Source organism: Pangasianodon hypophthalmus, chromosome 10 (genome assembly GCF_027358585.1).
Source record: "Pangasianodon hypophthalmus isolate fPanHyp1 chromosome 10, fPanHyp1.pri, whole genome shotgun sequence".
Taxonomy (NCBI): Eukaryota; Metazoa; Chordata; class Actinopteri; order Siluriformes; family Pangasiidae; genus Pangasianodon; species Pangasianodon hypophthalmus.
In genome coordinates, this window is record NC_069719.1 from 22,564,207 (window position 1) to 22,591,169 (window position 26,963).

At 39.7% G+C, this 26,963-nt stretch overlaps 1 protein-coding gene across 2 annotated transcripts in view; it reads right to left on the reverse strand.

Annotated features, from left to right (window-relative positions):
* The window catches only part of dync1h1 (dynein, cytoplasmic 1, heavy chain 1), a 62,358-nt gene that overhangs the window by 16,014 nt on the left and 19,381 nt on the right, over positions 1–26,963 (reverse strand). Inside the window, exons 27-63 of one of the 2 annotated variants that reach the window (XM_026919087.3) lie at positions 26,666–26,948; positions 26,356–26,456; positions 25,071–25,230; positions 19,911–20,151; positions 19,496–19,679; positions 19,057–19,269; positions 18,561–18,799; positions 18,244–18,400; positions 17,863–18,090; positions 17,490–17,720; positions 17,157–17,297; positions 16,273–16,506; positions 15,634–15,840; positions 15,420–15,541; positions 15,128–15,293; positions 14,865–15,028; positions 13,985–14,114; positions 13,744–13,877; positions 13,540–13,654; positions 13,151–13,312; positions 12,818–13,032; positions 12,412–12,616; positions 12,130–12,303; positions 11,590–11,709; positions 11,375–11,495; positions 10,274–10,469; positions 9,744–9,861; positions 7,987–8,202; positions 7,634–7,846; positions 7,363–7,490; positions 7,124–7,277; positions 3,268–3,414; positions 3,011–3,161; positions 1,208–1,461; positions 743–877; positions 572–666; positions 64–238 (exon numbers count right to left, since the gene is read on the reverse strand). In XM_026919087.3, coding sequence (XP_026774888.2) covers positions 64–238; positions 572–666; positions 743–877; positions 1,208–1,461; positions 3,011–3,161; positions 3,268–3,414; positions 7,124–7,277; positions 7,363–7,490; positions 7,634–7,846; positions 7,987–8,202; positions 9,744–9,861; positions 10,274–10,469; positions 11,375–11,495; positions 11,590–11,709; positions 12,130–12,303; positions 12,412–12,616; positions 12,818–13,032; positions 13,151–13,312; positions 13,540–13,654; positions 13,744–13,877; positions 13,985–14,114; positions 14,865–15,028; positions 15,128–15,293; positions 15,420–15,541; positions 15,634–15,840; positions 16,273–16,506; positions 17,157–17,297; positions 17,490–17,720; positions 17,863–18,090; positions 18,244–18,400; positions 18,561–18,799; positions 19,057–19,269; positions 19,496–19,679; positions 19,911–20,151; positions 25,071–25,230; positions 26,356–26,456; positions 26,666–26,948 — 6,429 coding nt within the window. Of the gene's footprint in view, positions 1–63; positions 239–571; positions 667–742; positions 878–1,207; positions 1,462–3,010; positions 3,162–3,267; positions 3,415–7,123; positions 7,278–7,362; positions 7,491–7,633; positions 7,847–7,986; positions 8,203–9,743; positions 9,862–10,273; positions 10,470–10,812; positions 11,009–11,374; positions 11,496–11,589; positions 11,710–12,129; positions 12,304–12,411; positions 12,617–12,817; positions 13,033–13,150; positions 13,313–13,539; positions 13,655–13,743; positions 13,878–13,984; positions 14,115–14,864; positions 15,029–15,127; positions 15,294–15,419; positions 15,542–15,633; positions 15,841–16,272; positions 16,507–17,156; positions 17,298–17,489; positions 17,721–17,862; positions 18,091–18,243; positions 18,401–18,560; positions 18,800–19,056; positions 19,270–19,495; positions 19,680–19,910; positions 20,152–25,070; positions 25,231–26,355; positions 26,457–26,665; positions 26,949–26,963 lie in introns of both variants that reach the window. The other variant, XM_026919088.3, reaches the window with a different exon arrangement.

The window sequence follows — 26,963 nt, forward strand, 5'->3', positions numbered from 1 at the left end:
GAAATAATGACCTGACTGTACGATCACTGAAAGTGTCTGTCTTTACTCCTTAATCCACCTCACCTCATCAGCCTGTACTTTAGCCACAAGGTCTCTGAAGGCAGGCAGACGACTGAGGCGCACCATGGCCTCGCTCTGCTCTGTACTCAGGCCTTTCACCTTAGGCACAGCTGTGCCTGTCAGGACAATCTCCTTCTCACGCAGAAAGTGCTGGAACTCTGGGTCATATGATGGTTCACTGAAATGCAAACAGAAAATTCAACAGAAAAGGACTATTCCTATTCATTGGTTTGGATTTTACACAATGGACATGGCCCAAACAACAGGGTACTGATAAAGGAAGTAGAATACTGAAAAAGGGAGAAGTTGTAAACCTTAATTTTGAATTACTCTGGAACCCACTATTTAATCCAAAAATCAGGTGAGTTGGGACCAAAAAAGGTGCAAGACAAGAGGTACTGCAGGATCGGGATTGGGAACCTACTTATTACAAACATCCAAGTGACATATTTGAGTATAATTACATAAACAAAAATGATAGTAATATGTATATGTCCAATATGTTGGTTACCTGGTTATGCCTTTCAGGTTGATCCTGGCCAGCAGCATGGCAAAAGTGATGTGGTCCTGGTGGAGCATGCCTCGAGCCACTCTGTTAAAAGCAACCTGAGAAAAAGCAACAGATACTACTAGCTCAAATATTGCATTGACAATAAAATGCAAATTGTAGGCCAGTGTTTACCTGGAACAAGTCCTTGGTGATGAGGGACAGGCGCTGCATGTGGTCACTCACACTCTTCAAGTTGGCGTTCTCATACAGCACAGTGTGGTAGATGTCCAGGAAGAAGTGAAGGGAGTACTGATAAAGGAAGTGCATCTGCAAAATGGAAAAGCTGTAATCTTTAATTTTGCAGGAATATTTAACCTAAACATGATCTTGACTATTAGTCAGGCTGTGGACATATTGGAATATGTTGATTTATCACCCACAAACAACATGTCAGGACCACTCCTACCAACAAAGTCTCCTTTAACATCCATGAACCACTTATGATCAATAGTAACTTCTCTTGAAGTTACAGAAAAACATTCAGCAACAATAAACATTAATTTATACTACAAGACTTCAATCAAAAGTAGCACTATGTGTCATCTTTGTTTGGCTCCTGCACTACACAAACTGCCAAGCAGTGATCTGCAGTCAGACCTGGTTAAGAGCCTCCATGGTGAAGTAGATGCTGCTGCAAGCAGAGGACAGTGACAGATACTGCTGTGACACTGTTTCCACTTCTTGCATGACTATGTCTGTCTCTTCCACTTTCCTGGTCACCTCTGCCGCTTCCTTCTTCAGGTTCTCCAGTGTAGTGATGATGGTGTCATCATCCAGTATTCGACCCTTGACCTCGTTTAGTGCCTGCAGGAGCGACTTCTCCAACTGACGCAAACGCAGCTGGAACTCACCTGACAATGACCAGATTCAATGCTGAAATTTCCTCTTACAATGTCTGGAAATTTTCACTCTTATCAGAATTCAGTTAGTAATTCAGCTCTTAATAGTACAAGCATATACAAACAATATAATAAAACCAATAACTGCTTTATCTCTGAATCATCGATCTGCATCATTCCTGCCAGTCCTTATAATTGCCTACGCTTACATATACATACACACACACTTAACCATTAACTACAGTATTAAATACATGCAAACTACACTAACACTTTAATACCTACAATCATAATGAAATTTTTGTCTCATTTTTGTCTTTTCTATACTCTGTCCCTCACTGTAACAAGAGTATTAAAATAAAAATATGAAGCTACTGTAGCTCAATGACAACACTGATACTAAGGTATATTTCTATATATTTCCTATTTTCTAAAAAATTCAGATTTTCTTCATCAGAGTACAGGGTGAACTATGAACTACTGACCCCACACACCCTAGCCATGACCTCTTTGAACTCCTACACTTTGGTAGGCACTACAGAGCATTCTGCACAAAAACAACTAGGCATAAGAATAGTGTATTTCCCCACAGATCATCTCCCTCATGAACAGTTAATATGGACAGCAATCTTCCCTAAAGTGCAATATATTACTGCTACTTACTAATAACTATTAATGGAAAGCAATGATGTTAACATTTTTTGCTCTCTGAGATTCTAAAAAGGAAAAAAAAAAGAAAAGAAAAGATTCAAGTGTTTAAAAAAAAAAAAAAAAAAAAAAAAAAAAAAAAAAAAAAAAAAGGACTGAAACTCCTTACTTGAAATTTTTACTTCAAGTTATTGTTGCTAAAGGTGGTTCTACATGCTACTGAATTATAGGTTGTACATATTTCTTTCCCCCACCTGGATTCTCATTGTTGGTTAACCTTTTGGGAAAAAAATTATTACACATTGAATTGTGTTTTTTTTGTTGTTACCTGAGTCTATTTGTTTGAAGTTGGTGAGGACCATACAATTTTTATCTAAGCCCTGATAAATGATGGAGGGTGCACTTTCTTTTTCTTATGACTGTATAGAATTTTTTAATTTTAGAAAGAATTGTTTGCAGTTCATATTTTGTTGGAGTGCACTTTATTAAAATTTGCTTGAAGAGGCATTTTGGCCTAAGAGGTCTCTGTTATTCTTTTTGTTTGAGGTTATGTTTCCTTGTAGAGCTAAATTCTCATCAACAGGGGAATTCGTTTGGTCATTCTTTTCAACAACTTTCAAAAAAGTCTTTATAACCAACATGAAAAATAATGGTGATCATCGTGGATTGTGACTGGCAGATCGCCCACCCCTAGCAGCATCCATAAGTCACCATCTTCAATTCATCTTCACACAGGAATAAGGCTGATTTAAGCCCCATTTAACATACTAAATTATACTGACCATACTAAAAAAACAGCAATGTAGGCTACAGAAGGGAAGACGTCTAAATACATAAAGAGTTCAAAGTCTTGGCATCAGTAATTAAGGATAGAATTGTGAGGTGCCAAGGTCTCCTCAGTCATATTTCTTACCTTGCAGTTTGAGAAGGTCAGAGCGCTTCTCATCCACATCTGGACGCTCAGCCTTCAATACTTCATTGAGGCACTGACTTTGCAGACTGCTTCTGGTCACCGTGAAGTTTACAAATGTAACACGTGAGCAAAGGTCTGGTGGGAACTCCACCTGTTAGAAAATTGATTAGAAATCATTATATGAGCTGTAGAGAAAGGTTGATGTACAGTCATGCGCACTGTGGAGCTCAAGTGGAGGAGGGGGTGAGTGCACTTGCCGTTGGGTCTCGGGTGGAAAGGAAGATGACAAAGGAAGGAGATAAGTCAATATCCTGGTCTCCTAGGGTGATGAGGACTCTTCCACCGGTCCTGCGAACCTCTCTGTTGAGCACGGGGTTTAGGATCGGGTCATAGCTCTCCACATCCTGATAGGTAGGGAGAAAAGTGGAGTAGTCAAGATTATTCAACAGTTTGGCCATTGGAAATCATCTTGCACAGTGTTTACCCACAAACAAGTGATATTTTGGCACTGCACCCAGGAATACTGACAATTACCCAAGTACATATCATCCTATTATAATAAATAACAAATCATTTTAACTATTTTTAAATAATGTAAATAAATAACACTTATATCAGTCATATATCCAGGAACTGTATAGAACACTGTATGTTTAATTTTAATGAAGCTGAAGCACAGTGATTTAACAGAGAGACCCATAACAAAGATGAATATAATAATTATAACGTACAGTGGATTCAGAAATTATTCAGATCCCTTTACTTGTTGCACACTTTGTGCATGGATATAACTGCAAGTTTTACCCATCAAGCTACACTTAAATCACCCATAATAAAGAAGTGAAAACATGTTTAGAGATTTTTGAAAATTAATTAAAAATCAAAAACTGAAATCTCTTATTCAAAAAAGTATTCAGACTCTTTGCTATGGTACTATGTTGTCAGGTACATCCTGTTTGCTTTAATTATCCTTGAGATGTATCTAGAACCCAACTGGCGTCCACCTGCTGCAATTAGAATTGACTGGACATAGTTTCAAAAGGCACACACCAGGGTCTATAAGGGCCCAGAATTTACAATGCATTGTCAGGACAAAAACCAAGCCAAGTCCACAGAACTTTCTCTGGATCTCTGTGATCAAGCTGTGCCAAGGCACAGATCAGTGCAAGGAACAATTTCTAAGGCTTTGAGTGTTCCCAAGACCACAGTGGCCTCAATAATTTTGAAATGGAAGAAACTTGGCACAGTCTTCCTTCAGCCTTCCTAGAGTTGGCTGTCCAGCAAAATTGGGCATCTGGGAAAGAAGGGCCTTGGTCAGCAAGTAAGAAAGAACCCAACAGTCACTCTAAAAGAGTGCCAAAAGTCCTGTGCAGAGATGAGAGAACCTGTTAAACGGACAGCCATCTCTGCAGAACTCCATAAATCAGGCCTTCATGGCAGAGTAGCATCTGGTCTGATGAGATGAAAATTTAACTCTTTGGGCAGAACAGCAAGCACTACATCTGGCAAAAAAACAGGCACTGCACATCACCTGGCTAAAACCATGCCTACAGTGAAACATAATGGTCACAGCATCATGCTCTGGGGTGCTTCTCAGCAGCAGGGATAAGGAGGCTGATAATTGACAGACAGATGATTCTAGCTAAATATAAGATAAACAAACATAAATAAAAAATAAATATAAGAACATTCTTGAAGAAAACCTCCCCCAGAGCACATGCAAATTCTGGGGCGAAAGTTCACTTTTCAACACAACAATGTCCTTGAGTGGCCCAGCCAAAGCCCAGACTTAAATCCCCTCAAACATCTGTAGAAACATGAAGATGGTAGTCCACAGATGTTCACCATGGAGCATGAGAGGATCTGCCATGAAGAATGGGATAAACTTCCCAAATCCAGGTGTGCAAGGCTTGTAGAGCTGTATCCAAGATGATTTGTAGCTGTAATTATTGCCAAAGGGGCTTCTACAAAGTACTGAATAAAGGGTCTGAATACTTTTGTGAATAAGAGATTTTAGTTTTTGAAAATCTCTAAAACATGTTTTCATTTTGTCATTATGGGCAATTAAGTATAGATTAACGGGCAAAAATGGCAATGATATCCATTCAAAATCAAACTGACATCACAAAGTGTGCAACAAGTAAAGGGGTCTGAATACTTTCTGAATCCACTGTAAATAAATTTTATGTGAAATTACAAGTGCAGTCAACAAATGTAAATAAAGATATTTTTAAGTGGTATTGTCAAGTACCAGGAGTCCAATTGACAGGTGAGCTAGAAAGTGCTAATAATGTACGAGTATGACACTGTGCGAGTGTGAGAGAGACCCTCTATTGTGCCCCATCAGCCCCCCAATCCCCTGAGACCATTTGGCAAGTATATTGCTCAAAAAAAAAATTAAGGGAACACTAAATTCACACATTGGATATACTTGAGTATTTGAAATACTCAAGTTGAAAATCTTTACTTATATACATTGTGTAATTTGTTGAGAACAAAATATCACAATGGTCAATGGAAGCCAAAGTCATCAGCACATTGAGGGCTGGATTCAAAATCACACCGAAAATCGAAGTAAAAATTGAAATTACAGGCTGATAATGTAAGTCAGTAATGCGTATGGCCCCCACTGAATGGACTCCTGACAATGTCTGGGCATGCTCCTGATGAGATGGCGGATAGTGTCCTGGTGTCCTCCCAGACGTGGATCAGGGTATCAGTGAGCTCCTGCACAGTATGTGGTGCTACTTGGTGGCTTCGGATGCTCCAATACATAACGTCCCAGAGGTTCTCAATAGGATTCAGGTCTGGGGAACATGAGGGCCAGTCAATGGCATCAATGCCTTCGTCATCCAAACTGCCTACACACACTGGCCGCATGAGGCCAAGCATTGTCATGCACCAGGAGGAACCCAGGGCCCACTGCACCAGCGTAAGGTCTGACAATGGCTCTGAGGATTTTATCCCGGTACCTAACAGCAGTAAGGGTACCGCTGGCTAGCACGTGGAGATCTGTGCGACCCTCCAAGGATATTCCTCCCCAGACCATCACTGACCCACCGCTAAACCGGTCATGCTGGATGATGCTGCAGGCAGCATAACATTCCCCATGGCATCTCCAGACTCTTTCACGTCCGTCACATATGTTCAGTATGAACCAGCTCTCATCCATGAAGAGAACGGGGTGCCAAAGGCAGATCTGCTGATTCTGGTGTTCTCTGGCAAATGCCAATCGAGCTGCACGGGGCTGGAGCACAGGTCCCACTAGTGGACATAGGGCCCTCATGCCACCCTCAGGGAGTCTGTTTCTGACAGTTTGGTCACAAACATGCACAATAGTAGCCTGCTGGAGGTCATTTTGTAGGGCTCTGGCAGTGCTCCTCCTGTTCCTCCTTGCACAAAAGAGCAGATACCGGTCCTGCTGCTGGGTTGTTGTCCTTCTATGGCCCTGTCCAGTTCTCCTCATGTAACGGCCCGTCTCCCTGTATCTCCTCCATGCTCTTGAAACAGGGAGACACACCAACCCTCCTTGCGACGGCACGTATGGATGTGCCATCCTGGAGGAGTTGGACTACCTGTGCAACCTGATTGGGTTGCAGGTACTGCTTCATGCTACAAGTAGCAACAAGGGCCCTAACAAACCACCACATGCGAAACCATTTCCTTTTTGGGGGTTGTCTTGCTATTGCCTCTCCAGTGTACCTGTTGTCACTCTGATTTGCACCAAAGCAGGTGAAACTGATTCACAATCACTTATGCTTCCTAAGTGGACGACTGATATCCCTGAAGTTTTACTGACTTAGCGTTATAGTATAATGATTAAGTGTTCCCTTATTTTTTGAGCAGTGTATATTTAAAATCTGTAATAAAAGCTGATGTATTTAAATTACCTGGACTATTTTTGTCAGTTAGTATGCAAATAATTCTTGTGCTTGGAAAGGTGGTATACATCACATTACAATACTAACACCCAGGAAGAAAAAACTCAAATACATATAGCATATATTCAGCATATATTCCCTTTTCGCCTGACTTATAAACTGTTAATGTCTGTCTGCCTTTTTCAAAACATGGTAATTCTGTGGCTGGCAGTTCACCTGCAAACAAACATACCTGCACAAGTAGAGGATTACCAAATCTCAGGGCACTCTCCAAGTTCTTCCTGAAGGCATCATCCAAGAAGCTAGTGCGTGTAATCTTGCGGTCCTTATATTCATTCATTATGAACTCTGTGGCCTGGCCAGATGGATCAATGATCAATGGATACCTAGAAAAGAGATGGTAAAAATACTAAAGTACTCCTTAGTTGCCTAGAAATAGAGAGCACATTGGCTGAATTCCCTGCCACTTGCCTGTTGAACCTCTTGAGCATGATGGCATTTTCAGTGCAAAGATCATCAGCAGGCAGAGAGTTGGCCTGCCAGCGCAGCCTCTCATCGGCATTTGACAAATATTCTGTCCTGGCTATGTCTGTGCGGAACTGGTATTTATGAAACATTAAAATATCTCAGCATTAAAGGGTACAATTCAACTCATAAAATCATCGTTGATAAGAAATACATGTAAACAAACATCAGTTGTTATCTATGCCAAAAATCCCATCTCAAACTGAGGGCTGGGTACCTGAATGTTGGCCTGCTGGAGGTGGTGAGACCAAGTGGTAAATAGGTTTTGCCTCATCTGCTGGTCAAAGTAGCCAGCATAGGCAATGAAGGCAGCTGAGAGCAGACAGTCACCAGCAATGGTGGACATCTGGTTCTTGAAAGTCTCACTAGTCTTCTCCCAGCGCTCCCGCTCAGCAGACAAACTCTTCAATAGTGCCGTGCTACGATTCACCTGCATTTACCAAAAGGTATAGAAGTTTTTTTAAGGGACAGAATGATAATGATGGAGTTTGCACTCTTGGAATTTTAATTTTATCAACTTTGTTTATTTACAAAGGAGCAACTGCCAGTTAAAAAATTAAAGTGCCTCACCTTGGCCTCCACTGCCGCCAGGTCAGCTTTGATGGCCTGAGCCTCAGAGATAAGCACTGCATACTCCTCCTTATAGCGGGCAATGCTGGCCTCCAGGTCGCGGATCATCTGCTCTACTTCTTCTGCTTTGGTCTTGTTGTCCTTGGCATCATCCTCAAGCTTCTGCAGTTCATTCCTTAGAGGCTCCACACGTTTCAACATGTCTGCATAATTCAACTACACACAGGCAAGTAGAGCTTCTTAACACCACTGCAGTTTTACAGCCATCTAAATTATCCATTTACGTCATTCACTTAGCAACCTGCAGGCTGGATCTGGTCCTTGTAAATTTAAATTAACAATTTTGATTAAATTAATGACACTCAAAATGATTTTGTATCCGGTTCAGTTATCATTCAAAGTATAGGTACATTTTCTTTACAGGACAGCACAGTGAATTAACAAAAATACTGTCATTACTTTATTATATAACAAAACAATGTAGAGAATTATAAGCATGATAAGATTACGATTTCATGACCTTGAAGTAGTAACTCATAGCCACATTAAATTGTGCATACATTGAACTATCAGCGTACAATAATAAAAAATCATGGCATGGCATGTCAAGTCACTTGCTTAACTCTCAATAGTAGGTTTTCACCCACTATACCAGCAAGAGTTTTGCCGCTATACTTCTTGTTCATCATGCAAATAGGATCTGCTGGAGCAAGTGCTATTTTTTCAGAAAATACCAAATAAGGGTGGAAGACATTGCAATAATTAACATGATAGATACAACTAGGATTATTTATGAAGCAATATATTGGTAATAGACTCCTATTAGATTTTTTTATTTGAGTGATCATCTCGTTCATACATCGCCACATTAGTCTCCTGATGTTTAAATTGCCAATGTTTTGTTATAGCCAAAAAAAAAAATTACACATAATAAGCAAAAATATTATTTCAATTTATTTTAATACTAAGAAATGTACATTAGAGGCCAAAATAGGACTAAGTAGTGATTTTAATCCAAAGTTTCATCCTTTTGTAAGTTGCCTGAAGTAAGGAAATGTGTTATCAATATGTTTGATGTGTTTTACACTCACCACCCACTTTAATAGGAACACCTGTACACCTGCTCATTTGAGCAGTCATCTAGTCAGCCAATCATGTGGCGGCAGCACAATGCAAAAACTCAATCAGATACAGGTCAATAGACTCAGTTAATGTTAACAGCAAACATCACAATGGGGAAAAAGTGTGATCTCTATGAATTTAACCATGGCATGGTTCTTGTTGCCAGATGGGCCGGTTTGAGTATCTCAGAAATTGCTGATCTCCTGGGAATTTCACACACAACAATCTCGTGTTTACACAGAATGGACAAAGATAACAGTTTTTCCCCATTCTGATGTTTGATGTGAACATTAACTGAAACTCTTGACCTGTATCTGCATGACTTTATGCATTATGCTGCTATCACATGATTGGCTGATTGGATAACTGTGTAAATGAACAGGCGTACAAGTGTTCCTATTAAAGAGGACAGCGAGAGACTTAAATAAATAAAAATCAAATGCAACTGATCAGTTAGTTACACCCTTTTGTTCAATGTTAAAAACATTACTGTCTTTATTTTTGAAAAACTAAAATTGCTTTAGTGTTTCTTCCAAGTGCTGGCCTGTAATGTACATTAAAAAAATACAGCATTTGGCATAATAATCTTGTAGATATCTAGACATATCGGTTCAATAAAATTGGCCTGCACTGACCTGTGCAATGGCCCATTTGACCATAGGCCCACATGCCAGTGAGGCCCTGTTGACCTGCTCATAGTTGTAACTGGGGTTGGAGATGTAGTTCTTTTTCATCTTCTCACGGATAGCATCACTGTGTCCCAAAACATACAGAAGTCATTATAAGTCAGGTTTCAACTTTGCCTGAATTACTGGCAAAACAAAAGGGGTAGGATATTAAGGGACATAAGTGGGGAAAGAATGATGATGATTTTACAGGGATTTATAAGCTACATTACCACCATTTGATGTTTGTAATTAACCATACTTTATATCTTCAAAAAAGATGTATTCATGTCACTGGAATCATCTGTCATTCAAAATCATCAACAAATTAACCTGTGTGCTATATAATCAATTAGAGCTAGCATAATGAGTGCTTGGTTGTTGAGACATGTTTGAGACATGTTTGAGTTAGTGTTTAAGGACCAAAATAATGGTCAAACAAATACTTAATACTGTAATTACGAACACCAAGCAAAGTTATATATGAATGGAAACAATACCTCATGTCCTCAGAGACAAAGTTGACTATGCTTGAGATGAAATTGTCTCTGATAATAACTTGTCTGATCTTTTTCCAGTCATTAGTCTCCTCCCCCAGCAGGAGGCAGATAGACTCTAGTGCCAGTTTAACAGCAGCGGGTGGGTTGGCCATGGCACGGACTTCAACAAGATGCTGCTTCTTTATAGAGCTGACAGCTGGGGAGGTAAGGGAGGGTGGAATGGGGGAAGGACAAGAAGGGAGAGGGGGATGGAGAAAGGGCAGGCAGGTTTTAAAACCATGCAGGACTGATGGGAGTGGGGGAAGGGTGGCAGGAGCCAAACAGCTGTAGTGTAAGAGAAAGTGGACTGTGTGTGTTTCAGTCACATTATGTGCTTAGAGATATTAAGGCCAAACCGAAACCTCTAAATAAACCCAATCTGAATCATGTAGGATCCTTCATGTAAACTGATGTTAGACCTGTGCACAAATGCAAATGTGACAAGCACCTCTCTCTCATACACAGGCCAACCGTGGCTCCATGCCACACACTAAAGTCACCTGATCTCTTCAGCAGAAAAGTTAACGATAGTGGGGATGAAGTTCTCGCGCATTATGATGGAGCGGATCTGCTTCCAATCAGTGGTGCTCTCGCCCAGCAGCAGGCAGATGGATTCCAAAGCCAGTTTGACCGCTGCCGGCGGGTTGGCCATGGACCTCACCTCCACCAAATGCTGCTTCTTAATGGACTTAACAGCTAAAAACCAATCAGGCAAGGAAGGAGAATATTGGAGCAACAGAGTGCAGAGAAATAAAGAAGGGGTGAAAAGAGGAAGACCACAGGAATTAGTGTAGACAACAGAGGATATTAATCATCAGAACAAAGTAGAAAAGTGTAGCAGAGGACCATGATGAAAAGCTAACAGGAAATTTGTAAAGTGCTAAAAACAAGACAGAGTTCCACAGCATATGCAGAAGGCAGAAGATTATGACTGCAAAGCACAGAAATTTAATTTCACTTATTATATGGTCAGTGTCTCACTTATCTTCAGTCTAAAATAATAAGTAGTTACATTTACAAAACACAGACTTGAATTAAGCAGAAAGTAGAGGCCAGCCATACCATTCTGAGCCTCAATGACAGCAGGCTCCACCTGGTCCAAGTCTTGCTTCACTCTTAACTGTTTGTCCTTGATAACTTCCTGTTGTTTGTAGACTGCTTCTTGGATCTCCTGACTCATAACCTGCCAATGAAAATGCCCACTTGTGTTACAGCACCATATCCAACTTAAAAACAAAGACTACCAATCTGCTGTTAAGTAAGCAGTCTTGTCTTGCCTTCTTCTTTTCAGCCTCTTGCTGGTCTTTGACCATCTTCTTTAGCTTGTCATTGGCAGCAGCATTCTTTACCTCCAGTTCCTGGCTCTTAATCCTCAGATCCCGGCGCAGCTCCTCAACCTGGCAAACAGCCCCAACAGTATGATGTCAATGGTTCAAAATTATTAGCTGATCACAATTAAAAAAAAAAAGAGCTGGGAATAATGCGAGTTCTAGCTTGTGATAATAAAACAATGGAACAATGATTTTGCACAGGCCAACATTAAGATTAACACTGACATGGCAGCAGTACAGCACAAAAGTTCTCTCTTGTGACCATCTCCATAACTAATGGCACGGTAGGAGTAGATGATAGTGTCAAATTTAAAAATTCTACAGCTCTGCTGATTCAGCCAAATGTTAGTTGGTGATTCTGATAACTTCAACACTCACACTGCAAACTATTAGAGGTACATGAATCAGAAAAACAGCCAGTGGAAAATTCCTACTTTTTTTTTTTTTTTTAAGTCAGTACATTAAGAGTAATACATGCTGGGTTACCTGATCCACAGTTTCTTTGATTTTGCGCAGGCCAACATTAAGATGCATTTGCTGCTCTTCAAGCTCACTGCGTTTCTCATTGAACAGGTTGGCATAGTGGTTGATGAAGTCCAGGTAGTGACGTGGAGTGATTGCCATGGTGCGGCCACCACGCTTTGCCAGGCGATTATTAGCCTTGTGACGTAGAGGAGAAAGAAGGAAATTAAAGTTCTTATGCACAAAACCTTTACCAACACAAAATACACACTATGATAAACAAAGGAAAATTCCATCAACTCAGACCTGGTGTAGGGTCTGGTGAACAAACACACAGCCATTGACAATCGCCTCACGATGGGTGGGAGGTTGGGGCAGCTTGTCATACACAATGGGCATGTAGTCTGGTACTTTGTAATTGGGCTTTTCCAGGTCCATCTTACTGGTGAACTCTTTGCCCACCTGGTAGAGAGCCTCAGTGGACCAGTCACCAAACCAGTTCAGCACACACCTATACAAAAAGGAATCAGAATCACATAATGAACAAACAGATGTGCAGAAAGTAGGGGTTATCACTTTAGTTATACTGCAAAAACAGTTTCTACATGTTGCAGCAGTTGTGGCTAACTTTTGTCTTTGTGTTGATACAGATTCCAAAAAGCAAGTCTCACTGATTCTATACACCCATGAAATTGAAGGTAAATACAAGAACCTGTTAAACAAAGCAGGAGAGGTGGCAGCTCGGTCCTTCAAGCCCTCAGATGACGGGTTCATAGTAAAAACCACATGCAGGTTCCTGATCACCTGGCTAGTGAACCACTTGTACAGTTCTTCATGAGTGTCCAGCATCAGGCCCTCTTTCTGGGCCCCTTCCTTACACTGGGTCATCAGTGTAGCATATTCATCACCCTCAAACAGACCAGGCACCTGCACAAAAGCAATTTTTAATTATGATGAATCAAAGTAATTAGCTAAAAAAACTAGAAAAGGCAAATGGTAAAATTACTTTATCTAATCTATTTTATATTTTAATCCTGAGCCTTACTTCTCCGTTGGCCAGCAGTGTGTTCATGCGCTCCAGGAAGCCTGAATCCAACACATTTGATTCATCCATGATAAACGCAATCTTCTCATTCTTGCATCCAGACCTACGAAGGACAGTTCGCAGGTCCTCATCAAAGTCTTCACCTGTGTACTTCCTATGGACCTGCATGAGCATTGTCACAAATAAACAAAGTTATATTAATAAAAAATAAATAAATAAATAAAAATAAAAAATAGAAGCGCTTTGGACAAATCCATTGCCAACTACAGCCTCTGAGACTGCTACAAAACTGCAACAGTGTGGAACACTACATTTTGACCATATAAAAATTGTTTTACATGGGCAACACTAACATAAATGAATGATTTTTGGACTTTTTTTATTCTAACCTTGATCTGATAGACACTAAGACCATTCATCCAAGCCACAAAACGTGAAAGTGTGGTCTTTCCTGCACCGCTGACACCAATCAAAAGTAGATGGCCCTGTGGCTGACGGAATATTCTGGAAAAACGACGTCAACAAGAAAGAAAATTTTAATTAGTATGCCAAAAGTCCTAATATGTCCGATAAATAACTACCGGGAAACACACCTGTCAATTCTCAACACATGGTCCAGAACCTCATTGAAGAGCACCAGAGGAACATCCAACTCCTCCTCGTAGAAGACTTTTAGACGGGCCTTAACATAGTCACGCAGCTCCTCCTGCTCAACTGGGATGTAGTCCTACAAATAATTCACATATTCAACTTAATTGAATGTGAAAAAGATCAATAGCTCCATTTCTTGGGGCCCTAGTATAATGGCTGTAGTTTGAAATTCCTTGAAATCACCTTTGAGAGCCAGTTGCTGTAGAGGATGGGCCGGTTTAGGGCCTTCTCTCTGTTTATGTTGGGGAAGTGCTTCAGAGCCACACTGTCAATGTTCTCATCAGTCCAGCGTCTCTCCTCATCCTCCACCAGCCTGTAAGCATAAAATAATACAGTATATTATTCCAATAAATCTTCAAGCTTAAGTACACATGAGTAAGTATGTATGTATGTAAGTAGTATGACTGTGTGCAAGTTTTCCATTTATTAAAATATTTAACATTATAAAGGTACAGTAACTGAAAATTTATAAAGACACAGTGTTCGTGTGTTCCATTCAGACTCTTAGCAGTGTATATAACAACAGCCGTCCATTAGAATGTAACAAAATAAAACATGGATAGCTTTCACTATATAGTCGTATGTTTGCAGTACTAGCGTAATAGTGCAGTGTACATATATTTTGTGGATTCATCACACTGTAATCTTTCGGTCAACCTCTTACTCACTGTCAGCCCAAAAACTTACTGGGAAGTCAAAGTGCTCTGGGGGAATCTTTCAGATCCTGCTTGCTGCTCAACATAACTCTAATATGCTAGTATGCTAACACACTCACTTGTGGGTAAAAACAGCATGCTTTGGAGAAGCATGTTTTTTTTTTTTTTTTTTGGAAGGCCCTTTCCAGATTAAGACAAAGTTCCTTTTTCAGAAAGCATGTGGGCTTGACTCAGTTTAAAAGATTATAACACCTCACATAATACAGTATAAGCAGCATTTTATGACAAATAGCCTACTTTATTATGTATGAAAACGAATCAAGAGCCTTGTTAGATAAATGATAAATAAACAAAATGATGCATCGTATCATTATGGCCCTAGGAACAAGGTCAATCATCTGGCCCACCTATCCTGGAAGAGGCGCAATGCCTCATGAGCCCAGACACGGATCAGTCCCTCCACGGGCAGTGTCTCAAGGGGCCGCAATGCCTCGAAGATGCCCCTCACCCAGCGAGTCATCTCTCTGGGGGAGTAGATATAGTGTGGTTGGGTGTCCTGTGTGAAACGCTCCTGTGGTTGTAAAATAAAAAGGTTGGTTAAAATTGGGACTAGCTGAAAGTATAAATCTGAACCTATGTTTAAGTCAGCTGCAAATAAACCCAGCCCAACCTGAGACATTGTGTAGAACTCCACCATGGCAGCAGTGAGAGGCTCAGCATAGGTGCGCAGCGAGGGAATGAGACGGAGCATGGCCCTGTTGAAGGTGCCATAGATCTGAGTGAGGGAGGCAGGGCCTGGATAGTCCACATACACAACTGGAACATGACGCAGAAACCTGAAATACAAGAATATGGTGTGAGCAAGGCTTGAAACATATTACCTGACTATTATCCATCTCCATGTAGTGTCTGGTATACATTTTTTTTGTATTTCAACTTAACTAAATCAGTGAGAGACAAACCTGTGAGAAAGAGGTTTTCTGCCAGGATCTGTCGGAGGGTTACAGGCACCCACAAACTGGATCCTCTCCAGTTTTACCCAGGTCTGATCAGAGGTGCGATAGAAGCCGCCATGTTCCACCATCTACAACGCACATGCGGAAAATAAGAACAAAGAACTGTGGTGCAGCCCAAAATACTGATGAACAAAACTACAGGTGTAGCTCAACCACATACCTGTCTAATGAAGGAAATGACTCTCTGTGTGCCGTACTTGTCCATATCAGGCAGATTTATTTCATCACAGAATAGCACCAGCCACTTGCCCAGTTGTACAGGGGCTAGCACAACGCCATTGGGTGTGCGGCGGTATTCGCAATAGTGATCAAAGGTCTTCAGCAGCAGCTCTGGGGTGGTGGCACTGGAGAAGTTCAACCCTACAACCTGTGGAAGTGAAATTACATAAATAAAATTGACTGACTCTATGAAAACGCACTGAGAGGCATGAACCCGAGAAAAGAGACATATTCTGCTCCTCCCCAGATTAATTTTAGATTTAGCATGAGGCTATTGTTATCAAATTATTATCTTCACATTTTCCCCAAATTTGTAGCCATAGGCAATTCATAAATGCAATCTAAATTTGTCCTGTTTTGCATGTGCGACTTTGTTCCCACTTTACGTAGTGTATGCCATTCTACTGAAATTGAGATATATATTTCTGCTATATAGAGTGCTATTGTTGTTTAAACAAACATTGTCAATCTATGTCAGTGTTGTTGATTTTGTTTCTGATTTTAACTGTTACAGCCGTACTGTGATCCTTTGAAATTCATGCCTGTTTATATGCTGTCAGGATGTTAAAGTAGCACCAACCTCCATGTCAGGAAGGGCACGGAGGGCACTAAACAGAGTCATGGTTTTTCCTGATCCAGGAGGGCCACACAACACCAGAGGCTTGTGCTCAGCCAGCCAGGTGTAGAGCAGAGCCTCATGCCGCACAGTGTCCAAAGTAGGTACCACCACATCTGGCGCAGCCACCTTGTGAGTTTCCACCTCAATCTGAGGCACCTTGCCTTGCCATGACTGCCACTCACCTGTGATGGACACCTGGGAGAAGAAAGTTAACACAGGGTGGTAAATCTGCTGTATTTCTAACAACACTTTCATTTCAAGTTAGAAAACAGGTGACAAATTAGGGCCTAACTATTATGGGTTGGCTGATGATATCTGCCAACACTAATGTCCCACACACACACACAATAGAATCAATAGAAATCACAGTGAAAAAATAACTCAGATACAGTTTGTCACTCTGGTGTAATTAAGTGCTTATGGATGGTTGGTGCATCATCTCTTGATGACAGAACCATATTAGTTGTTTCACTAAGAAGCCGTCAGACAGCATACATGTGAAAATCCATGCAATTACTTGTTTTAAAAGTTGTTTAATTTTATATTTGTATTATTTTAAGACTGGTGTTCAAGGCTGTATCTGTAAAGCCCTACTTACCTAAAACTATTGGTGTCTGCTTAATATTTGACTACATTAAAATAGAAAGTAATTTTATAATAGTTATCAGCAACAATGAAAATTTTTACATACTTAGGGCCAAAAACAATTATAAAAAAATACTTAACAGGATTAGTATTCCAGCATGATAATTCATTTGCTCGGTGCTCATCAAGGTTATAAGGCAGTTGACATATAACCTCGTTAACACACTGTGCCAAAAACAAAAAGTTCAGAATATCTTCACCTCATAATCGATGATAGGCACATTAGGTGCAGATGGGAGAGCCACAGTGGTGATGCGACGAATGTATTCTCCAAGCTCTGCCCTCATCTTCAATTTGCCATCGCCAGAGAAGGACCACAGGACAGCATAGATCAGATATTTCTGTATAGTGTTAGAAAAAGGAAAAAAAAAAAAAAGTAATGAGTTCATCGTAGGCTCAGCTTCTCTCAGGTAAAGCTAAAGCTCTAGTTGCAACCTAGCCACTTCTGTACTGTAACCTTGATCTGTCTCATGCAGTAAACATAATCTCCAAATGCACTGCTGAACCTGTGTGCCTGATTTAAAAACACTGACCTGTATGTACTTTTCCAGCTGGTCAACAGGCATAGGAAAGTCAGGATGGTTGTTGTTGTAGAGAGCTATATTGCGGCAGGCCTGGTGCAACATGGAGAAAAGGGAACCCAAGCAGCGCAGACGTGTAAAGTCCATTATGTGCTCCATTTTAGAGGCATGTTCAAGGGCCTTAATCACAAGCCCTGTGGAAGTGAAGTAAGGCTGCAGGATGGCTGCCACATCTCTCTGGATCTGTGGATTAAAAAGTCAGAAGCACCACTGACGCAAAAGTGGTCAAATTCCAATGTATATTTAATACAAAAGAGGTGGCTCTGGCTTACAGCTGAAAACAGTCGCTAAGAAGCCTAACCTCAATGAAGGAATGTTCGATTACCTGTAGCATCGGGGAGGCAGCCTCCTCTCCTTCATCCTCAGTAACTTTGCGCATACGCTGAGCCTCGTCCTCACCTTCATCCAAGGCAATGCTGCGCAGACGGGACAGGAAGTTGCTGAAGATCATGTCTGTGCTGAGCACATCCTCACTGAACCACACCATGCCACAACGGGACACAGTGGCCAGTGTGGCATACTTCAGGTCCTGTACCTCAAACATGACGCGCACCTACACAGAAACAAGAAACACTCCACCTGAAACACTGTTCAACAGACTGTAAAGCAGATAGTTTATATTAAGAATGCTAGTTTAGGTAAATCAATTGGTATTTCAAATTATCATTTTTTTTTATTGTACTGTAGGTAAAGCAGAGTTGTGTACATTGGGAGGCAGGCTGAGACGTTCTCCATTGGGCAGCGTCAGTAGCTTGTTGTCATCCAGCACAGAGTTCAGGTTCTCCACCCACTCAGGATCTACATCACCATCAAAAATGATCCACTGCCTTTTCTGCAATTCCCCACGCACATTATCAATGATTCTGAAATAAAACAAAACCATCCGTATTAATATCAAACTTTTAAGGTAAGCATCACATAGTATTCCTTCCAAAAAAAAAAAAAAAAACCCACTTCTCACAAAACTCGCTTCTCCAAATTAACAAATTCAATCCACCTTTTGGGGTGTTGAGATGAACTTACTTTCTGAGCACGTGTGTGAAGAGCCCATCTGTCCATTCACGGGTGTTGGGGTCCAGCGTTCCATAGAGGTGATCTTTGCTTATGGCTTTGGGATCAATGATGTGCGCCACTCCCTCAACACCCTCTAACCTCTCCAATGCTTTGAGCAGCACACGCCAAGCCATAGTCTTCCCACTGCCTGATGGACCCACCATCATCAGGCCATGATTGATCTGGGTGATTTGGTATAGCTGAAGAACCTGGAAACAGAAAATGTAAAGTATGAGCCCGATGCTATTCAATATAAATAGATATAAATCTTTAGATTCTATAGGCATGGTAGGAGATTCCAATTAAAGATAAACAATAGGTTCTTTAATAAAAGACAAAGCCCAGTTGAGGACACACAAATATAAGCCTTTATGGAAGAAGCAGGAAAAGAATTACGTATGTGAGACTTTGATAATTATGTTATCAAATATGCTATCAAAATGCTTAAATACTTGAGTTTATTTACCTTTTCCACCCACATGCTGCCAACATCATCACCATCTCCATACATAAGATACATCTCGGAGCAGACCTTCTTGAGCTCCTCCCTGAGAGCAGTCATCTCTCCACGCATGTACTGCACACCTGGAAAGACATCTGAGAGCAGGCTGAAGAGCAGAGGGATGTCTTCTGCCACCAGCTTGGGCACCATTGTCTCACACACACTTTGAATCAGTATCTGCCCAGGAGAGTGTTAGACTTGAGTTTAAGCACCCAAAATACAAGTAAACACGCCATCAAATAGGTAAAAATTTTCTGTGTGACTGACAGTCACACATTGCTTCAGTTTCATTTCAACTTCACTGAGAGTTTTTGCACCAAATACTGTATATGCTTTTATAAATCTAAGATACTGTGAGACAGAAGTTCTGTCCTAGTGAATGGTCTAACAATTCTCTCATTACCTCCTGCTCAGGAAGGTTCTCTGCGATCTCATTCTCGTCCACATCCTCACCGCGCTCGCCCTTCTCCCGCTTGATCTTCTGGATGCGCTCTCTCTTCACATTTCCAGCACTGATCAGCACACTCTTCAGAGCTCGTAAGCCAAAGTCGTAGTGAGACTGAGAGGAAAGCTGCTCATCACACAGCCTGATAAAAATATACATGCTCTACATGAGATGGAAGGGTGTAATACATTAAAGGACAAATTTGCAGCTTATCAACAAAATGCAAAAATAATTAGTTTTAGAATTCCTAAAAACACAGTTTAGTTTCAACATTTACGTAGGCTACCTGATCAGCAGGTAAATAACCAGATCATGTTGAACATCTCAAGGTTTGAGTTATAATCAAATATCAAAATATTGAATATTACAGTACTTGAAAAAGGGGACGATCTTCTTGGCAAGGGTCTCGGCAGTACGAAAGCCTTGTGAGTAGAGCATGACCTGGGCAATGAGCTGTCGGTCAGGTTTGGTCATAGCCAGACTGCGGAAAAGCTTCTTCAGGTTGTCAGGCAAATTAGAGCGGCCAGCATAGCCAGGGTTCATGGTGATAAAGATGGCCATTTCGGGGCTCACTTTCACTTGTTTGTTCAGCAGCTCAGTGGTGACTGGTGTGCCTGAAATAAAAACAATTAACTTGTGCAGATCCTGCACAAAATGCAAGTGTGATGCACATCTTCCAATTTGGCCAGTTGTTACATATACACACATATATGTGGGTATTTATATGTGGGATTAGGGAAATTACAATTTAGAGGTGTATTTATTTTAGGCGTCACTGGTGTGTATGTGTATATATATATATATATATATATATATATATATATATATATATATATATATATATATATATATATATATATATATAGTTTTAGGTAAATTAGCAGGCAGGAAGTTATTTACATTTGAGTTTGGGGCAAATAGAGATCACAGGGTACTTACTTTTTGGTGCTGGGGCAATAAGAAGTTAGGGGGGACATTTATCTTTTGGCTTTGGGGAAATTAGACGTCAGAATATTTATTTTTTGGGTTGGGGGCATTCAGAGGTTTTTTTTTTTTGGAGCTTGGGTGTATATAGCAGTTTGGGGCTACTACACTTCAGGGTGTTCTTTATTTTTGGGTTTTGTGGCAATTAGCAGGCATAGTGGTATTAATGAACATGAATTAAAAGGCCAAATTAATTTTGAGGAGAAGTGCCTGTCTGTGTCAAAGTACAGGCCCACACACTTGCACCGTGTGTGTGTGTGTGTGTGTGTGTGTGTGTTTGTGTGTGTGTGTGAGTGAGTGAGTGAGTGAGAGAGAGAGAGATTGACCCTTTGTGACATTCCAGAACTCTTAACTGAGTCAGTCAGTCAGTTTGTGTATTATTACTGGGTGTCTTTCAGAAACAGCAGGTTGAGTTTTGTCACTTCAGACAAACACGCAAAAGTCAACAACAATATTCACCAACATGGTTAGTGTAATAACTGTTTCAAAACACATCATTTTGTAGAATGCAAGGCCGATGGTGCCTTGGCCGATGGAAATTTTGAATGCGAAACTTGCCCTAGTGTCAAACAAACGCTTGTAACACAAAAAATATATTTTGAAATGATTTGATTGTTTTTAAGATGGTGAACAGAGTTCATACAGTGAATTCAGAAAATTTATTCACAATGGTAGAGTTGTGGTAGTGATGACATCACCCAAACTAACTTTCTCCCATTAAAATAAATGAGGGAAAGAGACAAGGATGGATAGAAAGATTTAGGTTAAAAGAGGTTAAAATGCTAAAAAGGCTAAAAGGTAAAATAGTTTGTTCTTGTTAAAGTAATGGACAATACTTTAAAAAAACAAATAAATAAATACATAAATAAATTTAAAAAAAAAAAAAAAAGTTTTGTGCAAAAAAAAGCAAAGCAAAAAAAAAAAAAAAATTATATATATATATATATATATATATATATATATATATATATATATATATATATATATATATATATATATATATATAAGTGCACATTATGGTTGCGATAAAAAATTAATGAGATTAAATGGGAAAATAGAGAGTTGATCAGAGTTATCAGACTGAAACTCGGAAGGAGTTTTATAAGTGAAGGAGTTTTGATAAATTAGCAGTCAAGGAGCAACTATATTTGGGGGAAATTTATTTTTGGGGGTTTTGGCAGTTAGCAGGCAAAGTGGTAGCAGCATTGACTAAAAGTTTATATGTAAAGGTTTAAATGTTAAAACCATGGGTATATACCCTGTGTATGCCTCTCCTAAGTTACCATGTGAAGCTCAGACAGCTTATATGGGTTACAAATAAATGCTCAATGTTAACTCCAGACACTTTATTTATTTATTTTTAAAACAATATGGATTTGGGGATTAATATTAATGACAATGAGTGGCTGGACATTTTGTGTAATGTGGGTAGTCTTCATATAAGGGAGACCAGGGGAAAATCCATCCAGTACAAAACTGTACATAGACATTACTGGACGCCATCTAGGCTCGACTAGGCTTGACCCAGTTTTGACCATGTGAATTTTGGTGGTTGTAACTTGAGAATTGAATGAATTAGAGAAGTTTAAATAAAATCCCATTCATGTGAATAGGGGGAAAAAGGGATGTAAAAAGACAGATAAAAGGTATGTGGAAAAGTAAAGCACAAACGACCTAACTGGATACAAATTGGGTAAATTGTTAAAGTTTGGTGGCTGTAGGTTAAAAGCCCTAGGTGGCTTAGGCTTAGGTGCTAGGTGGCTGTTATGGTGTTTGTAGGTGGTGTCAATATGATCCCAGCTGTTTGCAATGTGGTAGCTAGTCAGTTGCTATGGAAACTCGGCTGGTTCCTAGGGTGTTGCTCGTTTTTTTAACAGAATACTTGTAACTTCATATTGCCAGATAAAAGGCTAAAAGGTTTATAAAACATTTTTAAAATATATTTAATATATATTTAAATAATATATATTTAAAATTTTAAAAAACTAAACATTAAAAGGCTAAAAATCTAATAAGTAAACTTATTTGAAGAAAGGGTAAATTTAATTTTTTAAAAAAAAGTGAAAAATGTAAAACAAACAAAAATACGTAATATAAACTCAAGTTCTTCATAATGATTGAGTATGTTTGTGAATAAATTTTTTAAATATTTCTATAATTTAAAAAATAGTTTAATATTTAAAAACAAATCTTCAGAATATTGCTACTCTGCAACCGTAATTCCAATCCTTCCCAAAAGCACAAGCACAATATTCCCCTACAGGATCTATGATCCTGCCGAATTTTCGTGGCACCACAACAAAAATTGTGACCCGTTAAAAGAAGGAAGAAATTTGGAGAGAGAAGAAGCAGCAGCTTAAGAAGCATAAGAACAGAACGTTGCCTCTTTCAAGCCAACATAAACATAGCTGCAAGCGGCGATCTGCAGGGTTCAAGCAGTCTTAGCAAAGTATTATAGCAAATTAAGTTTCATACCTTCCTGAGTATTTTGACACCAAATATGTGACAATCCCATAAAAATTGTCAGAGTAATTTGCAAAAGTGAAAATTGGAGTGCGCGGAGCAAAATGATTCAATGGCAACCTATGCATGGCCACACCCTGTAATTTGCAAATGACCTCAATCTTATCTTGTATATGCCTTTCAAGTTTCTTCTGGACACCAGCATTTATGAGTTACCTCTCCTTGAGTAAATTATCCTCCTCCTCATTAGAACTGATTGACTTGTGGTGTCCATATTGTTTACAAATGTCAAAAATGTTTCTGATAATTATTGAGGGTCACACTATCTTGAATAGTTTGACACCAGGTATATTAAGGTCACTCAATATCCTAGGACTAGTTCACAAAAGTAGATTTGGCATATTATGCAAATTAGCACAAAAAAAAAAATCCATCATGGTGGAAATTAGTGGGCGGGGTCTAGCTGAATACAGCAGAAGCAAAGGAATTTGAAAAAAAGGAAGAAAAAAAGAATTTTGCGTGTTGCGCTTGCGATTCCTGAGATACAGGACAAAATGTAAATGCTTGCGCTTATCTCTTTACTTCCCTGAGTAAAGCACGAGTGCACAATGTGCAGACCACACCACAGGTAGCCATTTCTCAAGTTGCATAGAACACTAAACTAACCACAGATGAACATACTATTAAAATTTTATGACAGTAGCTTAATGCCAAAACCCTGTAGCGTATGCTGCATTGTGACTGGCTGATGGCCAGTTACCTTCTCAACAATAAAAATCTTTTTAGAAATTAGCACAAATACGTAGTACAACAGATTTTAGCTTCACTGCATGCTTGACTGCCTGAGAAACAGCTTTTTGAATCTAATCTCATCCCCCACTAAAACCTGTAAGATGGAGTGCATCTTGACCAAACACACACATGCTAATGGATCTGCAGTTTTAGATGCCTGTCTATTTAACAATCACACTAAGATAAAGTTTGGGTAATAAAGATGGGTAATTTGTTCACACACACACACACACACACACACACACACACACACACACACACACACAGGTACAGGGTCCAAAAGTCTGCCATTTTCTGAGTATGCAATTTTAGTAGACTATATTTCTTATCCAGACACATTAATTAGAAAAATAACTTTATTTCAAGTTATTACTTTTACCCAATAAAAACCACAGCAAATTTCATCTTCATATATTGAACAGCTGAGTGGATGCATGCATTTTTTTAGTTATAGCACCTATGGGCCAATTATGAAATTTGAGGGATGGCCAGAGAGTGTCCTACTGACTATGTTTTGTAATGTTAATAGAAATATGACTTTGCATTCAGAAGACAGGACTCTTTAAGCACATACATGCAATGGCCTAAAATTCACTGGCTTGTAGCGGGCAGACAGTTTGGTCAATCAAAATTATTTTAGTATGGTTTTGTCAGCAAACTCTGTTTGCTAGAATTCATATGTTATTCTGATGAGATGGACTGCCTAGGACTAGTCTGAAAAAGAATTTTTTTTATATATAATTAAGGATCGTAGAAAGTATACCAGCCAAAAGTAATTAAACTATATTGATAAAAGCTGCTGGAGGACCCAGGCACTCTGCTGAGTAGTTTGACACCAAAATTGTGATAATAGGAAAAAATCCTAGGACAAGTTCTCAGAAGTAGGTCATTTGCATATTATGCAAATGACTAAAATATCTAAGTGGGTGGAGCTAAATTGTTCTTGAGGCTCTTGAGGTTCTTGAACCCAAGGAATAAGTAGCAAAAATATTTTCACTGTATGACTTACAGCAGGACCTATGGTTTGGTCTGCATGATCAGTTTTAAAGGAGGAGGAGGAGGAGAAGGAAAAGAAGCCCATTAAAAACAACAGGGTTCCAAGCACTATGTGCTTGGGCCCTAATAATAAAATTGGGGAACAATTAGTGCGTTGCTTCAGCAACACTAAATAATAATAAAATCAAGAACAATAAATCATCATCAGACTAGGGTAGTGTGTATTTAAAGCAAAAATATGTACACTTCTTGTATACTGTTTTTATGAAGTTCAGCAAGTAAGTTCTAAAGTACATACTGCGGTCACGGTTGGGGTTGCTGTGCTCCCTCAGAGCCACCTGGATGTACTGAACCTGCTGGGAAACAGCAGACAGCATCCTCTCCTCCAGTCGGTTAAACTCGTCAAAGCAACCCCAGGCACCAACCTGACACAGACCGACAAAGATACGGCCCATGGCCTGACAGGACAGACAAAACAGCAGACATTATCTGACATTGAAAGGCCAAAACATTGTGACCAAGAAGGCATAAATACAAGTGGATCATGTCATTTTAGCATTCCATATATTCAGCAATCATCAAATGGCAGCCCATGGGCCAAAGCAAATGTCCTCTGGCCCCAACCCATTACCCATTTCCAGCTACTTTAAAAATAATGTAGAATCTAAAAAGAGTACAAGATTGAATACTCTTCCACTATCGAGAACTACTGAAATGAAGTACATACACATATTCTCACGGTAACTTGCGTGCATCATAATAGCAGGATTATACAGTGAAAACATTCACATGCGAACAGCCAGAAACACTGCTAACATCAGCTATTAGACTTAAAAAGGGGAGTGATGTTAGGCCAAGTTTCAGAAAACTAGCAAGGAGCGAGAATGGAGAACTGGTACTGAAAAGCGCACTTCAGTTTTAAATGAGATCTTTAAATTTAAATGAGAAGTTTTGTGCAAAAAATAACTAGCAACAGTACTCCAACATGTAAACATAAGTGTACTTTAACCATGCTACCCTTGGCTTGTTTTTTTTCTGCCACATCTTTTCCATGACTAAATGTGAAACGGTGGGCAATATGTTTAGACCAATTATATATATATATATATATATATATATATATATATATATATATATATATATATATATATATATATATATTTTTCTTCCACCATTTTTATTACCATTGTTAACATGTATGTAATTTGAAGCAGACAGTGTTAAGAGATAGGAGTATGAATGGAGGGAGTGTCTGTTTTAGTGTGTGATGTGAGTTTGGTGGGATGGCCTGGCCCTAACAGTGTGAATCCAGTCTCGGATCAAATATAACTGAAGACTCCTGTCATTTATGATATTCTTTATGCCAGCATAATTGCAGAACACTTGTTTAATTTCTAGAGATTAGGCTTTAGGGCTTTGTAGTTCTTTAAGCAGACATAAATCCTGTAATGGCACAGATTTAGCACAACTGTATAACAATTTAGGACAGCCAGTTTGGCTACACTTAAAGCAACCGATAATTGAATCGTATATGTTTTGGTTTTTTTGGTTCTAGCCATTTTGGCTAGAATCAAAGTACATACCTGGAAATCGAAGGTCTCGTCACAGTTGAACACGAGGACAAAGCGTCCAAGTTGGTGGCCAAGAGCCTTGACGGACTCTGTCTTTCCTGTCCCTGCAGGACCTGGCGGACAGCAGAGAAAATGTCAAGAAGTATGTCCAAAAATAATTCAATCAATGCCAAATATTCAAAGACATATCACTTCATCAGACATCAGAAATACTGCTGCATCAAGTTGCACCTGCACAAAACGTTAAAGTGCCCAACTTCATTTATGCAATGAAAAAAGAAAAAAGAAAAAAAAAGGGGGGGGGCTTATCTGTTGGACTAACCAAAGGGAGATCCTCCCAAACGAGCCTCCAGAGCCTGAGTCATAGTGAGGTAACACCTGTCTGTGAGAGGGGTCTGCACCAGCTTCTCCTGCACACCCAAGTACTCAAAGCCATAGTTGAACTTGGCATTTGCCATCTGAATAGAGAGCTGCTGCAGCACGTCAGTCTGCTTGGGGTCAAAGTAGAAGCGCATCTGGCTCAGCCACTCAAAGGACTTGGAGTTGTCGATCTTGTTCTTGATGAGGGTTCTAGTCACGTCCCGTTGGTGCACAAGCTCTGTGATCTATACACAGAAACA